Source organism: Filicampus tigris, chromosome 11, assembly GCF_054856515.1.
Source record: "Filicampus tigris isolate MCC_2025a chromosome 11, RoL_Ftig_1.0, whole genome shotgun sequence".
NCBI classification, from domain to species: domain Eukaryota; kingdom Metazoa; phylum Chordata; class Actinopteri; order Syngnathiformes; family Syngnathidae; genus Filicampus; species Filicampus tigris.
In genome coordinates this window covers 5612214-5628877 of record NC_141227.1, presented here as the reverse complement: position 1 = coordinate 5628877, position 16664 = coordinate 5612214, and the positions used below count along the sequence as shown (strand labels likewise).

The 16664-nt window shown below is 40.7% G+C and overlaps 1 protein-coding gene across 4 annotated transcripts in view; it reads left to right on the top strand.

Moving 5' to 3' along the window:
- Nucleotides 1–16664, top strand: part of LOC147139500 (stromal membrane-associated protein 1-like) — a 64305-nt gene that overhangs the window by 8806 nt on the left and 38835 nt on the right. For 2 of the 4 annotated variants that reach the window (XM_086044643.1, XM_086044641.1), the window contains exons 2-5: nt 2785–2978; nt 3875–4008; nt 4680–4765; nt 8425–8500. In XM_086044643.1, the coding sequence (XP_085900769.1) occupies nt 2813–2978; nt 3875–4008; nt 4680–4765; nt 8425–8500 (462 nt within the window). In that variant the 5' untranslated portion in view covers nt 2785–2812. Of the gene's footprint in view, nt 1–732; nt 826–2784; nt 2979–3874; nt 4009–4679; nt 4766–8424; nt 8501–16664 lie in introns of those variants that run through there. The other 2 variants (XM_086044644.1, XM_086044642.1) reach the window with 2 other exon arrangements.

The following is a 16664-nucleotide window of genomic DNA, read 5'->3' as shown; positions in this document are numbered from 1 at the left end:
TGATCCCTCGCTACTTCGCGCTTCAACTTTCGCGCCCTCAGTGCATTGCGAATTTTTCAGAAGCATTCATAAATTAAAAATGAAACAACACGGCCATATCGGGAGCTATATTGCAGAAAGGCGCATTGTTTCAAAGATATGAGTTGACTCGGAGGCTTTGCACCTACCCGCAGGCACTCATAAAAGGCGGTGACTGGTTCCCAGCGCGAGATCGACCAATGAGAGCACAAGTGGATTTACTTTTTCCACACACTGTACTGTACGTGAGCTGACTCGGTGCGCGTCATCGCAGCCTCTCGCTTAGTCTCGTCCACTATTCAAATGTGCCGTTGCTTTAGTCAGAGTCAAGCCGGATACTTTCTCCTCCATATTTGTAATGATGTGTTTGCTCTAATAACGTTTTGTAAAAATCGGATGGTACAGTACAACAGCTGTGTTTATAAGTCTCAAGCGCAGCGCAGCGCTCCCGGCCGGCCAGCGGCACGGACGACTTAAGACATCGCCAAATAAAGTGTGAAAGTGTTTGTTACTTTTGTCTTAGTTTCTCTTAAAACAGCTTACTTTAACTACAATCCCGCGTTGCATGTTATCCAAAGTACTTTATTGATGTTGTTGTGCAAAGATAAAGTTAATGCATGATCCCCCCGGCGGCCATGCTTCTTCTTCGTTTTTTAAATGAAGTAGGAGGAGAAGAAGAAAAAGCAGGCGAAGAAGAATGAGGGAAGAAGAAGAAGAAGCGGCCGCTTTTACTTTCACTTTTCACCACGGCGACACGCGTTTTAAAGCGCAGGATTGGATAAATTACACAATGGCATTCTAGTTAAGGTAAGTAACATTTTAGGATAAAAATGAAAACTTTAACGTAGTTTTTAGCGAACGTTCCGTCGTGCTCGCGGTCGGTCGAAGCTAAATTCTGATCACAGCCTGCAAGCTTGGTATTTATATTCTTCATTTAGCATTTTTAGAGTAAATTGATTGTTTAACAAGTATTTAGAAGTGCGGGAACCATGTTGGGGTTCGCAACAGCGTAACAGAGGTGCAAATCCCCCAAAATGAAACTGTACAATAAATATCATACAAAATAATAATCCTAATCATAAGTCCGACTCTACTTTGCGGGTTTCACTTATCGCGGCGGTTTCTTTCCCCCCATTAACCGCGATGAATGAGGGATCACTGTATTACACTAAAATACAAAATAAAAATAGAGGAACCCTGTTCATATATTAAATGAAATATAATGGTAATAATCAACTTTAACTTGGCCAAATGTGGCTCTTTTAATTAGTAGTTGATTATTGTCTTGGGCCACATTTCACAGCTGGTGGCGGACTACTTAAGCCTCTTCTTTTTCATTTGGTAAAATGTCCATTTCCCTTTCTTGTAGTCCAATGTGGTGCGCTCCCTAAAATGTAAATGCACAATAAATCCATTTTATCAGCCAAACATTAGTTTTTTGTCCGCTTTTATAGGAAAGTGTTTTTATGTGTTATGTTCTTTAATGAGTGTTTCTTTGTCTACTTCTGACTTTTGGAAAGCCACCATTTCATGACGCCTGAAAGTATCCAGTCCGTAGTTTGTGGAGAGATGTCTCACAAGAGCGGCAAGTGACCGCTCTCTGTGGCCACAAGGCATCTGCTATATATTACACCACATGCCTTTCAGAGTATATTTGAGCCAGGTGAACACGTGCAGCCACTGCAGATAAAAACTGCTGGCTCTGTGCTTTTGGGAAAATCTGGAAAGATTAGGAAAACGTGCTGCTATTACCACTTTAAATTGCAGTTGAAATCACTGTAAATTGCTGGGATTTTAATGGAAAAGAAAGAGTATTTTGGTTTTGGTTTGTCCAGCACTTTTCAACACGCTCTTTTTCTTGGATGGCTTTAGGAGCGACTTCTAACTGCTTCTGATATAGCGCCACCTCAATGCTGTGGCGTATTCTCGAATTACTGTTAAAATGACACCTAATTTAGTGCAATGCAGGTCAAATATTAATAGATGTGAAGGCAGCCCAAAGTTAGACAGAGGCAGCTGCCTCCAAATATTGAAGTCAGGATAAACCCAAGTAAAAGCCATACATGGTTTATGTATTATGTAGTGAATTAAACTTACTATACTCAAACGTGAATTAAACCAAGAAGAAAAAAAAAATGACACAGTGCTGCACTCCCCATTATATTCTTACTTTGCATTGTAACAAGTAAATTGCAATATGTTTTGTTTTGTACCCTCCGACTCACCCTGGGATCCTTTACTATTGAAATGCAAAACAATTGCACAGCTCAAAAGACAAACTGTAATGCTTATGCTGAACAAAATACGTCTTGAAAATTGGATTAGATGGACTTTAACACATGACTTAAAATATTCAAACCGTCATGCTCGTACGGCAGCATCTTGTGGGGTCATTTAAAATATCCGCCCCTCCTCTCCCGAAATATATGTCAACAAGGATAAAAATCCATCCTGCATCTGGCTAGAGGTCCTGGACTTGCCTGAGCTGTGCAGATTGCTTTTGGCATTGTTTCGTCTTCTCTGCTCAGACTGTTATATAACTTCCATCTTGGTTGCTCAACACCCACTAAGTGGGTGGTGGGGGGGTGTCAAACGCGAACAAGTACAATCAGAGCGGAAGGCGGTCTGCAAGTGCCCTCCTCGCAGAGCTGTAATTTCAGAGCCAACTTTATATCATCCCCCCGTGGAAGTCTGCTTGTAGTTCCTTATATACAGTGCGTCCTGCGTGGACTCTAGCAAATCACTTTCTCCTTCCGCCATGTCAAGGACTGTGCACGCACAGATTTGAAAAGGAATGAGAAGAACCGCTTCAAACTGGAGAAGAATCAAGTCGGCAGTGTTCATAACAGACCACAATGTCCGCTTTCAACTGTGCCAAGCAACATGCATCTGCAGGAATACCAAAATGAAATTTAGCCTGCCCCTGCACCGATTGAGACTGCGCCTCACGCCAAACCTGCGTAAGTCATGAAAATGGAGCCCTCAGTCGCAACTAGTTTGTGGTCGAAAGAAGCCTATATTAATTAATCTAAATTTTTACAAATATTTGAACCCTTTCATGCATTAATTATGATTTGATGTAATTATTTAAAATATAAATGTATTTTTTGGATTAATTAATATCGGCGAAAGCAACTTTTAAATAGCTGTCCACTGTCGTGACCACTGTTCATGAAAGGGTTAATGAAGTTCAGTACATTGAGTCTTTTTTGTCTCATTAAAAATAATAACAACACCACTGCAATATTTGATCATTAAAGTGATCATCTGGCTGAGGTTGCCCATTTTTCACTTAAAAATGCTTTGTGTTTTTTTTAATCAGGAAAATTATATTAGCTTGCATTTTCAATTTTATCAATTTGTTTTGGAGAAAAATAACTGCTCTCAAACTGCACCTTTCTAGTCAGAAATATAACCTCGTCCTTTATTTCTTAAAACACATTTCCTATTCATAAAAAGTATGTGAAGGGGTTTAAAATATCACATGAATTTGGATTCACTTCACGATTGTGTCCCACTCAGTGTTGATTCTTCACAAAAAAATGTCAATTTTGTATCTTTGTGTTTGAAGCCTGAAATGTGGCCGAAGGTCAAAAGGTTCAAGGGGCCGAATACTTTAGCAAGCCACTGTATTCGTGATGCATGTTTCCTGAGGACTAACCCTTTCAAGATAATAATATACTGTAAAAATGGGTACATTACAAATGCATACCTCAATTGGGGATGAACTAATCTTCTGTATTACTGTTCCATTGACTTCAGTTACATGATTAACACAGCAAAATCTTTCACCCAAACTATTCTAAAGTGCAGCTTTAAAGCAATATATTATTTCCGTTCCTTCTCTCTCTTCCAGGTCCTCGGTGGGCCTCATGGAACCTCGGGGTGTTCATGTGCATCCGCTGTGCTGGCATCCACCGCAACCTGGGCGTCCACATCTCCAGAGTCAAATCTGTCAATCTGGACCAGTGGACCCCAGAGCAGATGCAGGTACACAGACAAACACAATCACAGACACACAAAAACATAGTTGACACTCATCTGCCTCTAGGGACCCGACTACACAACTTAGCAAATTTCCTGTCCATAATGATAATAATAATTTTAGACCAAATATATAATAATATAGCAAAGACAAACTTGTATTTGATTTTTAGAACAAAAGTTAAAGGTGAATGTTAAGCTAATTTGTGCATAGTGTCATTTATACTTTTTCATGTCACACTGAGGTGACTGTTGATGTGAAAATGAAATGAGTTTGTATATATAACCAGCCTGTCACATTGACTTAATCACACACCAGGCGAGCGGTGTGCATATATATCTGAAGCTCACTACATTTAATCATCGTGATTAATACATCCAATTGTTTTGTTCAGCAAACGTGTGCTACGTGTAGGTGTGTGTTTGCATGGTCCCTAACTATTTGCTGGGTTAGTGGAGAACATCACTCTCTGAATGTTAATTGCCGCTCTCAGTGACTAATTAATTACGGGTGGCTGATTATTCTGACGTGGTCTTGGCTTGAGCTATCATCACCACAAGTATCCTTGTTCTAGTCTGTCCTTGATATATGGGGTCAAGGCGTATTTAACTCGCTTTTGTTGCCTCTCTTATGTATATCTTATGAGTAATATTTCATTCTTGTTTTCTCTCCTCAGAGTATGGTGGACATGGGTAACGGTCGGGCCAAACAGCTGTATGAAGCCCACCTTCCAGAGAACTTCAGTCGCCCGCAGACTGACCAGTATCCTAATGCAAACAGCTCGTGATTGGCCTTGCACATTCAGCCGTTGAAAGTGAATTATGCTGCATGCAAATCCTGTCCTTTTAGCAACCTCCACGCATCAGAGAGGAAAAAGTCGCTACTGTTGAGGCATTAATGCACTGCTAGCTCAGACTGTCTATGACAGTGTTACAAGTTTGCCCTTTCCTGCTTTACAAGATGAGACATTTGTGTGGTTAACACAGCAGCAAATCTTCATAATTCCATCAGCAGAGTGAAATAAATAATTACGCAGTGGGAAATGGTGCTCTAATAACGTATCTTTTATCTGGCAGGTTGGTGTGTGTGCTCAGCATTCTTCGCAGAGCAGATGCCCGATCTGTATTGCAAGCAGAAAGTTCACCGAGGGTGTTAGACGTTACCAGAGATGCGCTTTGTCTGAATGGCTTGGTGCTACCGATGTGTGGAGAGAAGCCTGAGGATCTCGCCTCTGCTATTTACAGATGACGTGGTCATGCCGTGACCTTCAGAGTTTGCACCTATATTTCACTGCTGACTGTTTAGCCGTGGGGATGAGAATCCCCACATCCAAATCTGAGGCCAGGGTTCACGGAAAAGGGTAGGTGGGGCCCTGCGGTTTAGGAGTGAATCATGAGAGAGTCATGTTCATGAGGGGTGGAAAGTTGAAGTGTGAGATTGATGGTATTTGCAATAAGAGTTGAGCTTAAAAGCAAAATTCTCAATTTAATGGCCAAGCTCTGGGGTACTGACCGCAAGGACAAGGTCACGGAAACAAGCTGCAGAAATTGGTTTCCTCTGCAGGGTGCCTGGCCTCACCCTTAGAGATATGCTGAGGAATGTGCTCATCCTGGAGGGACTATGGGTGTGCTTACGCTTGCAATTTGTTTTTCTGGTCTGGGTCAAAGCAGAGCATCACACATTTGGTCCTGATTCACATGCAGTTGTAGTCACAATGGCATTGTTAAAAGTTGTCCATTGAAAAGCGAGTGGATCGAGTCTTTGTGTATTAGACAGCACTTGGAATGAATGGCGTGAGTTCAAAGCCAAACTTAGTGCTGTGCTTAGTGCTGAGTGTGACAGTGCTGGCAGCTAGGTTACGTACACTTATTTGATTTGTGTTGTTCTCTCTTATATCGACTATCCAGTGTTCTTTCTTTGCACACACACACACACACACAGAAAATACTGTTCTGGCACTTGGACTTCTAATGCCACTAGTGACTTGTAGTTTTCCACTGTCATTTGAAAACTGGTCCATGTCTGTGCAGCAGTTATATTTCAGTAGAACTGCACCAGTTTTGGGGGTACAGACAGAGAGTTACTTCTATATTCTTGTTCCGATGATGGATAGACAGTAACTTTCACACATACTCAGTCGCACCACCCTATCGGCGCAATTGCGCCAGAGATCATTTTAACTGATCAAACCTGTGAAGTGTTAGCGCACCCTCAGAGCAGAGCTGCTCCTCCACATCAAGAGGAGCCAATTGAAGTAATTTGAGCATCTGTTACGGATGCACTATCCTCCTGTGTGCTCAAGTCAGAAAAGGCAGCTGAACACTTTTTGGGATGCACAGACCCTCCCATCAACTCAAGTGTGTCACTGACGCACCTTTATGGAATGTACGCACTCTGGGTGGAGCGGCCCTGAAATGAGGGCGTTCCCTGTTTATACCTCGCCTGGACCGCATTCTCCCAAAGACTCATCCGTCTTGACTCTGACGCTCTAGAGCTGGGGTCCCCAACCACCGGTAGCGGTCCGCGGGCCACTTTGGACCGGGCATCGGCAAAGCCCCCCCCCCCATACATTTATATGTGTCCACAGTTATTACGGCCCTCCGTGGGACACCATAACTATGATGTGGCCCGCAACAAAAATTAGTTTGACAACCATGCTCTAGAGGCTTTCGTAAGGCTTTCGTAAGTCCAGCGCCTTGTGAAGGTGACACATATCACACATTTTGAGTCGTTCAAGCTGCTCCGACGGCTAGTGACAGCCGTCATCGGCCGATCCACTGGCTTGTGCTGAAGTTTCAAAGTTGCTTATATCTGTTCATCAACTGCCCAACGGCCGTAATGTATCCCTACTACATTATTCTGACAGCCAAACGTCGACATTATATTCTATTAATTAGTGATGAAAGAAGAATTTTGTGCCAGGGGAATCTTTTTTCACCTGTGATTATCATTTCCGCATCTAGTGGGAGCTTGGAATTTGAAACCATCATAGCAAACAACTATAGTCATTGTATTGGTGCCGTGAGTTAGATTTTGAATCATTTATTTTCTAATTTCATCTATGCCGGTTAAAATCCGTAAAAGTGACTCGCCCGCGTTTGCGGCGTTACGCAATGGTTGCTGCAACTGATCAACACTCACTGGCTTTTCTATTTATACATGTTGCACCGGCTTCAATCATGAGCCCAGTATTCTGATTTGATTACATTTATTAGATTGATTAAAAACCAGAATGCAAAAACACATGCTTATTCAACGTGGCCTGTTAGATGAGCCGTATACGTGTTACTGGCAACGATTAGTATAACTTCCATATTCACTATGCATGTTAATTTCACATTCTAAGGATGACAGCTTTTCTAAATGGATCTCCAAGGAGTTCACGTTTCATGAAAATGCTGAAATCCGAAAATTAGAGCGATAAGAGTCATGCTTCATGGTTGTTGTGCACACATTTCCAGATTATGGGGGTAGGGCGGACTGCTGATGCCGGCGGCGATGGACAAGATTACACCGGCTGTTTGTGAAAATTCACATAATTTCATGAAATTCCCAATGGCCACCCCGCCCCTCCACATACTGAATCATAAACAGTACATCATTTGGTTTTACATTGTCAATGTTGCTGCTGAGCACAGAAGTAAAGCATCACACCTGCTGGAGGGAGAAAAAAAAAATGGCATAGTTACCAAGTCGGACCAGTTGGCTAATGATGTTGGTACGATGCAAACAAGGACCTGCGGGTAACACTTAACTGAGGTGCACTTGGGCTTGCAGGGGGCATCCACACATTTTTGGTTTATATTTTATATTTGTTTTTGATCTCTCCAACACTTCACATACCAACAAAGCCAAGGGCTATCTTGGCATGGAATTAGCTGAGGAACACTTCAGTTCAGCATTGAGACTTAAAGCTCTCAGTGGATACACAGAGGCTCTGGAAAATAAATCAATTTTAAATCCAATGCCTCTTTCCTTGGAAAGCAATGACTACACACTACAGTGGCTTTAACCTTCAATGTCAGGAACTCACTGGAGAGGATCAGAAATAAGGCGCCTCTGTTTGTGGGGAGTTGGGACCAAATTTCTGCAACTACCGTATAACTATTATATGCTCAGAGCTGTGCTAATTTCTGCTGCTGATATTAGATAGATGGTTTATATTTGGTATCTTCTCCCAGTACTTCTTTGAACATATTCACATTGGCCAACATCAAAAGCAATTGAGTTTTCATTACTATACTCAAGCACAGTACATTTTTAGTATATTCAACTGAACTACATCCGGAATAAAATGCTGATAGCCTAGTTAAAGTGGTAGAAATGTTGAGGTAATTTTGTTTCAGTGTTGAATTTCATATTCACTGATTGATTGTATACAAACTAAGCAATGACTTCCAATCCTGAACTGAAATTGTCAGGGCTGTGGAGATATTCATCCGTGACAAATATGAGAGGAAAAAATACCATGACAAGGAGGCTCTGGCTACAGCTCTGGTGAGTATTTATTTTTTAAATGCTTTAAAAAAGAAAATCTTCTTTTTTTGTTATTGTTGACAAATCTTCATAAAGCTGCCATGAGGTGAGCCTTCTCCAGTATGCAGCATGCATATTGCAATATCTGCATGCTATAAGTCCCAAACCATTAAATGCCCAACAACGTTTTGTGTAATAACTGCCAAGTGCTATAACACTTTAAATACACACATATTCAAATACCGTGAGTCACATCCCATCAGTTGTACTTAAATGACAAAAAAGGTAATTTCAAAGTTTTCATAGTTTATGATTACAGTCCAGTATATCACCATCCCGCCAGATTAAGTTGATATTTGGTAGCATTTTCCTTGTACGACGTTTTTGTGCGGCTCTTGGTTGACTTCCAGCATCCTCTCACTCATCCCAACTTTAGAGCTTTTCTTTTTACAAGGCACAGATCTCCCCCTAAACATGCACGTATGATCAAAACTGTGTTGAATGTATTTTCCCAGTGTCTTGGCAAAAAAGTCTTTTGATGCATGATTGATGCAATAACTGCAAGTGTGTCTGGGTCCAGTTCTACAGATGAATCAAATATATTTGGGGACATGTGGGTAATTTAGAGTCTTCAGTTAATATAACATGTTTTTGGAATGTGTGAGGAAGTAGGGGTACCTGGAGAAAACCTGCACAGGCGTGTTTGCGCAAAGTGCAAATTCCACACAGGACTGTCTGAGCTCAGATTTCGACTTGGGACCTCTTGATGTGAGGTATAAAGGCTAACCACTATATGAAACCATGCAGTATTCAATATACTGTACTGTAGATTGTAAAGATCAATTCAGCTCACAATTTGCTTCTGCAAAATGTCTGTTAAATGTTTTTCCCTTCTCTGGGTGAGACTATACTGTAAATCTAAATGGATCATTTAATTCAGATTCAAAACACTTAATGCAAAGTAATTCAACACTGTAGTGTGGGAGAAGAAAAAAACATCTTTATTGTTATGACACACATGGATACGTGCAAGATTTGACTTCTGTTTTTAACCCATTACAGTAGTGAACAGTGTGCAGAGACCATTGTAGGGCCAGGTGCTCAAGGTCGAAAAGAGGCCACATATGAAACAGTTTTTTGTTTTTTGTTGTGGAAACGATATAAATATAACGTGCTGAAAATGCTGATTTGTGGCCGTTCAATAGAAATGTATGCCTCCTTCTGGACAGCTGGGTAAGCAAATCAAAGGCTCTTTCAATGGAAATGGTAAGGTAGCGGTGGAGGCGGGGCTAACGACACTCGCCTGGACTGGGATGCCTGTGGAAGATTGTGACCCCAGGGAACATGCAAAAGCAGAGAGAGACTGAGTAACAATTTTAATAAAGTTATTAATGTTGTAATTTGATCTTTACCTCTTTCTTTTTTTTGTTTTATTTAAGGTCAGTAAGGATACAGTGTTATGCAGAGGTTTGCGTATAACAATTTTATAGACAAATTAAACTATGCATAGTCGCGCTGGAGAGTTGGCAGCGCACAAAATGTTTTCTTCTTCATGTGGGTGCATAACAGAAAATTAATTTTATAAGGACACTAGGCACTGAAGTCTCCAGCAAAGTTGAGCACTGTTTGCTTACCCAGATGCGAAAGTTGTTCATGTGAATATAACCGACAAATGAGTATTTTGTGCGCCCATTATGTCTTTCATGGCCACACATTCGCATTTTGTGTCCTTATTATATCTTATCTGTGGCCACAAATAAAAAAATAAAAAAAAATCTGTAATGCCTGCCGCTCGGCATATTTTCGCGTGTCTATTCTCTGGAGCTGAATTTTTTTTTTCTTTTCAATGAAACACACACTTGAGAAAATCCTGATGTGAGGAAAGTAGTCCACCTCATTTTCTCTATCCACAGCATTGCATTGCTTCTCTGCCCTCAATTACTTTGTGATCATATTTTTTAAAATATTTTTTAATACAGAGTAAAGTGAGACACTTAACATTTAGCATCTTCGGTAGTACAATAATGAGTAAAAAACCCTCAACAATGTCTTCATACACTCCTGATCTCGACTGATTTTACTTGACCATTTCCATAATGGAGAACATACATTAAAAGTGCACAACTGCCACAAAGTTAAAACATGACAGTGATGCACAAGTCTGAAGATTTTTGAACATTTTTAAAAAATATATAATTTTAAATACAGTAGTCCAATTCTTGATTTTCAGCCATTCCCAAACTTAAAGTTCGTGTCTCACTGAGCGTCGAAGGCTTGCCAGTAGGGCTGAACGATTATGGAAAACAATCTAATTGTGAAGTTGAAGTTCCTTTTCTAATGTATTTGTCAGCAATTAATCTTTATTAGAACAAACAATATGGTGTATAGTTACTAAATATTTTGATCCGCACATTGTGCAGTTTGGTAAACATTCAGCACAACAACATAATTCACCCACAAAGGTGGGGTGTAAAAATTAGGATACGCTATACTGATACTATACTGTACAAACTCAAGTGCAGATTACAACAATCATGTAAACAAACCAGTAGCTTTTCCACTTCCTACATATCACTTTGTTTCATAAAACATGATATAAACGTGGATTGCACATCTTAATCACTCAACTTCTTATATAGTGCGTTAAACAATAATTCAGTGGCTCTACCACTCCCCACACGACACTTCATTTCATGAAACGTGATATGTAAACGTGGACTGCGCTTCTTAAATCACTCACTCAACTTTACATATAGACCAATAAATAAATAAAACATACATGTATAAATTTAAAGTTTACCCCATTTCCGGTTAGTAACATCACACACTGACTTGTTAAAAATGTTTGAAAAAAACTGTTTGACTGACTAAAAGTGTGTTTGTGTGTATGTGTGTGAGGTCATTTAAATGGGGGATATATTCAGGCTTGCAACTGCGTGATTTGATTGCACTTTTATGGACCTTCTAACACGTTGCGCAGCTCATGCTGTGCCCAATCTCTCATTCACACACTTAGTCAAACGCTTATAGCTTTATTGATTCCTAAATTAATTGTATGCAACCAAATTTTAGGCTCAGTTACATAACATTTTACAAAAAGCCACAAACACAAGCACATGCCCAAAAAAATAGCAGCATGCCACTAGCGGTCAACCCATACAATCAGACTACAAGGAAACTGCACACAAATTATCTATCAAAGTGCTTCTGAAATAATATTCAAATATGAATCCTACATTGATTTAAATTTCTTCAATTCCAAATAATCTGGCCATGGCTTCCTGCTTGTCCTATCTTTATTTGATCTCTGAATATATTTTCCTCATGCTGTATATTCTGTTTTGCTCCCTTCATTCCTCACTTCTTTGATTTATCGCATTTTGCATTCCTCTCTGTTTTCTTTCCGGCTTTCTGTTAAGCACTGCCAGCAGCCAGACTGTGATCTCGGATCTGTTTCTGCCACCCACTTATATGCCTGGCTTTTATATGCAAATTAATTATTAAACACAAGTCATTATCACTTTAAGCACTAGGGTGTAAAGGGAGAAAAGCAGCGGAGAGGCAGACTGGAATAACCCCCAGCCAGGCTTTGGTGGAGAGTCAGAGATTTCTTGAAACGATGTGTGTTTGCTTGCCTCTTCAGCGGTGACATGCTCATGCTTCTGAAATTGTTAGCAGTACCCAGGCTTAAATCCTCTTTGAATTTAACCATGGCTATTGTCCATGTTGGGTGACAAGATGGAAAATTGGCATTTGTTATAGCAGACTTTGACTACGTATACAGAAATATTGATTGATATGACCTATATAGTATAGTCTATAATATAGTAATGGAGTCAACTGTTGGTGGAGCATATTACTCATTTATGTGATAGGCTTCCTGTTGATGTTCATTTATCTATCTAATGAATTTTAAAAATCATTTTACTAAATAAGAGAGGTTGAAATCCACTGTGTGTCAAGAAGTCTTGCTCTTATTCATTCATTCTACAAAAGAATATAAGAGGCACTTGATTAGTTGTTGTTTTTGTTTTGACTTTTGACTGTCCCATTTGGGGTTGAGCTAGCATGTCACTCGCATAATTAGTTGGACACAGTTTTTACGCCAGTTGTCCCTACTGACGCAAGCTATCCATTAGGAGTGGGCGATATCGGCAACATTTTTTTTTTTTTCAAAAACTCAATAATTTGACGATATTCTTACAAAAAATATTCTTAATCTGCACTTGCTTCACAGAACAATTATGGATAGACAGTGTTTGTGAACAACAGCTCGTTTGTATTTTAAATTGCTTAATACAGCTTCTTCAAAACATAATGATATTCTATTTAACAAGGAAGAACTAAAAATTATGTCTAGACCTACATTGATTTTTGGTAATCTTTGATATGACATATATATGACATATATATAATGACATTTTGAGCTGCAGTAAGTACTGGTGTACCACTGCCAACTACGAGAGCAGTTAGAATGAGAAAAGGGTGTTAACTACAGCAATCACAATGGGAAATATGTGATTTGTGTGACAGAAGTGTCATCCAGCAAGAGAAAAAAAAGATATCGTCATGACAACACCCATTCTCATACATTGGCCACCGTATTCAGAATAAAGTTGAATAACAAAGCTGCAACTGAAAAGTGCATTTTCCCACTCATTCATTACTTGTGACGTATTCATGTTTGGGTGTATCCTGGCGTCACACTAATAAGACGCCGTAGTTTGTGCAACATGCCTTTGGAATATAGGCTAGTTATGAATGATGCGGACTACAGGTGTGTAAACTGAATGTTAACCGAACATCCAGGCTGTCACGTTTGACTTGCTCGCTAAAGTACTGAGTGTGTGAGTGCGTGCTTGCATTTAAATTTTTTGGTTCAACTCGGTGACTGTTTTCTGAGTGTGTGTGTTTAATCTTTTGTTTAGCGTGCTTGCACGGACGCCAAGTTTTCCTCGTAATCCATATGGCTCGTGGTGCAACAGAATTGCTCTTCAGGGTGACCGTTTTTGGCACATCCAACAATGTTATTCCCACCGACATCAGTTTTGTCAAGCTCTAACCGTTTACAGACTGCGGACGACGTGGACTCGTGTCTTGCTATTATTCCGCGCTTGCCTCCATACTTGAAACAGAGCGGCTACAGTGCGGACAGAGTCACGTGACCGGGTTCTATCCGCTGATTCAGCGAATGATTATCACGTCCTCCTCCTCTGCCGTCAATGCACCCTGATTTTCAGCATTTCCTCCTACTATGTGGCCGTCGACTGACTCGTTATGCTTTTCGAGGCAGTATTAATACTCGATAATGTAAAATTACACATCATGAAAGCAAGATTGACGGTGATATCGATGACGATATATATCGCCCACCCCTACTGTCCATTTTATTTATTTATTTAGTTTTAATATTTGGGGCTTGGGACTGGCAGGCTATCGTGGCAGTAGCCGGCAATCAAACCCGTGTCGTCTGCACAAAAGTCATTAGCATGTAGCACTGCACGATCAGTGCACCATTGTTCTTCATTAGAGTTTGGCAAATTCCACTTGTGTTTTGTTGCCTCGCAGTGTTAGGGATGGTTATTGATATAAAAGTGTGCCACCGCAGCCCACGCTAGGCTAAGTGTTCAATATTTTCCTGACATTATTCATACACACTAGCAGTACTATCTAGATATAGTGCATTAAGATGGGGTGCTAACAAGGGTCTGATTTACTTATCCAAACAATTCAGGTTTGAAGGCCCCTCACATTCAATGAGCAACGCTGCTCTGAGCTGGATACTAATGTTGTGCTGAAGAGGTTGGGGTCACTGGGAGTTTAGTTGGAGGATTTCATTCTTTTTAATATTCCTATGGTGAATACATTCTTTCATAGCATACTAAGAGAATTTGTGGCATTTGAACAAATACATCTTAAATGAATCAGTCACTGAGTCATCCGCAACAGCCCATGTGTTTTTTGTTCGGAATGTTTCTTATTATATTATTATCTGTGTGCCCATTAATCTCGTCAAATTTGCCTATAGTTGTGTGTACGAGGCAGATGCAGAGTTTGTTGTCCACTGTGGAGTGGATGGGCACATCTAATTAAAGGCCATTGTCCATGCAACCTGAATAAAAAAAGAATAAGCCGGAAAATAAGGGGGGGGGAGTACTCGAAATGACATAGGTATTTATTAAAATTAGCCAAACTAAAACCTGTGCCCTTCCTTGGTGTCTTCTGGCTCTTGAGAAACCTTCCATCTCTCCAAGAAACACAACTCTGGACAACAATAAGTGTGACAAAAACACACATGTTTGAGGTGGGCAATGGGGTGGCCATGTTTCAGACTATGTTGGCCACGGCCACTTTTTGATTTATTTATTAAATTTGTCCTGACCTGGTCGGGCCACCTTTCATGTCAGAAGCCTACTTTGTTCATTTGGCAAAATTGTCCAATGCCACGCCACCACTGTACAGTCGTGAAATTATTTTAAACAAGCAAAAGTGTTCCAGCAACATAACTTTTAAATACAATTATGTTATTTAAGAAATGATTTTTTTTATCGATGTGCTGTCAATGGAGGGTATACCCTGTAATTGAAGCTTGTGGTTCTTGACCTGATCCTCAACTTCTCCAGGTGCCATGTCAGAGTGGCCACAGTTAAACAGATAAAGCCCGGTTCACACAGCAGGATAATCGGCCCGAATCTCCCCTCCTGACGATCATCGGTCAGTCCCATTTCTCGTAATTGCTCCAAAAATAATCATATCAGATAATCCTGCCGTGTGTGGTGTGCTTGGACTGATCTCGACCCTCGGGAGGACGTCCAACCTCAGATCAGGGATATTCAACCTGTTGGATTGTTTCGGCCCGTGTGGTGTGCCCCGGGGACAAACGAGCACGCGGCCGGTTGACAGTGACGTGCAGCAGGTCAGAAAGCCATAGCTGTCAAGTTGTACGCTTTCGGCGTAATTTGTACAGGTGGAAACACCTTTTCAAACATGTACGCTGTACATTACAAATCTGTACGGCCAATGTCAATTTTATTAGTGTTATCCGTTCCTGTTTTTGTCGTCTAACCACAGTCGGGAAACGCAGGGGAGGCCCGAATTGCCTCCCGGAGCGCGGCCGTCCCACGTCGCCGAAAAGGGGGAGCCCAGTAGCCCCACAAAACATGTCAGAGGAAGACAAGGGTCTTCCGCGGTCTTCCTCACGCATGCGCACAACCCACCCAAGCTGTCACAATACCCGCAACATCATGTTTCCTTTTTTTTTCTTTTTAAAACTGATTTCCGATCACGTGACAGTATCCATTCGAAAATAACGTGTAATGTGTAACATTATATACAGATACATATGGGCAAATTACAACTTTTGTAAGATTCAGTACACCCCCGGGCTTGACAGGTATGGAAAGCGAGGTGATGGGCAGAGAGGAAGTGTGGTGGGAATCCCAAATCAAAACTGTTTGTAGTGTATATATATATACTACAAAGGATGGATGGTTTATATTTTTATTTCTCAAATAAATGTTTTGGCGTTAGATAGCACTAAATAGAAGAACTCACAACAAAAAATAAAAAGCATGCAGCATCTTCTGTGCCTTACATCAAACTGTCACAATCATCCTTGTAATTCCAGTCTTGCCCTCTGTCCATCTCTTGGGTCAGTAGAAGGTTAATAGTGGTCATCTGTACAGTCCGTAACTTGGGTGTGTGTTTGTGAGACACCCTTTCAACACCAATTCTTCTTTGCAGCTGAGATGCTGAATATAACCTTGGCTCTCAACAAAATGAGCAGTAGCACGTCACTGTAGCAATGAAAAACCTCCTTTACTTGTAATGACTACGTTTACATGCAGTCAATATTCGGGTTAAGAACAAAATTCTGATTTTTGAGTCAGTCGGATTAACCCATTTTGATGGCTTGAGCGGACAGTTACCTCTCACATTTAAATAACCCGATTGAAACGGCGACGCAATTTACGTCATCTCCATCTGTTACTTGCTTCAGTCAATACAACACATGGTATTCATGTCACTCGCTGCACGAATGAAGGAGACGGTTTCCTCCTCGCTGTGGCGTCGTACTCACTCTGGCTTTCGCCATGTTTTGCTGATCACTTAACGTGTATTCCCGGTTCCGGTATTTCCAACTTCGCGCATACAAGCACTTCCTGTACTACAAAGACTAAGATTC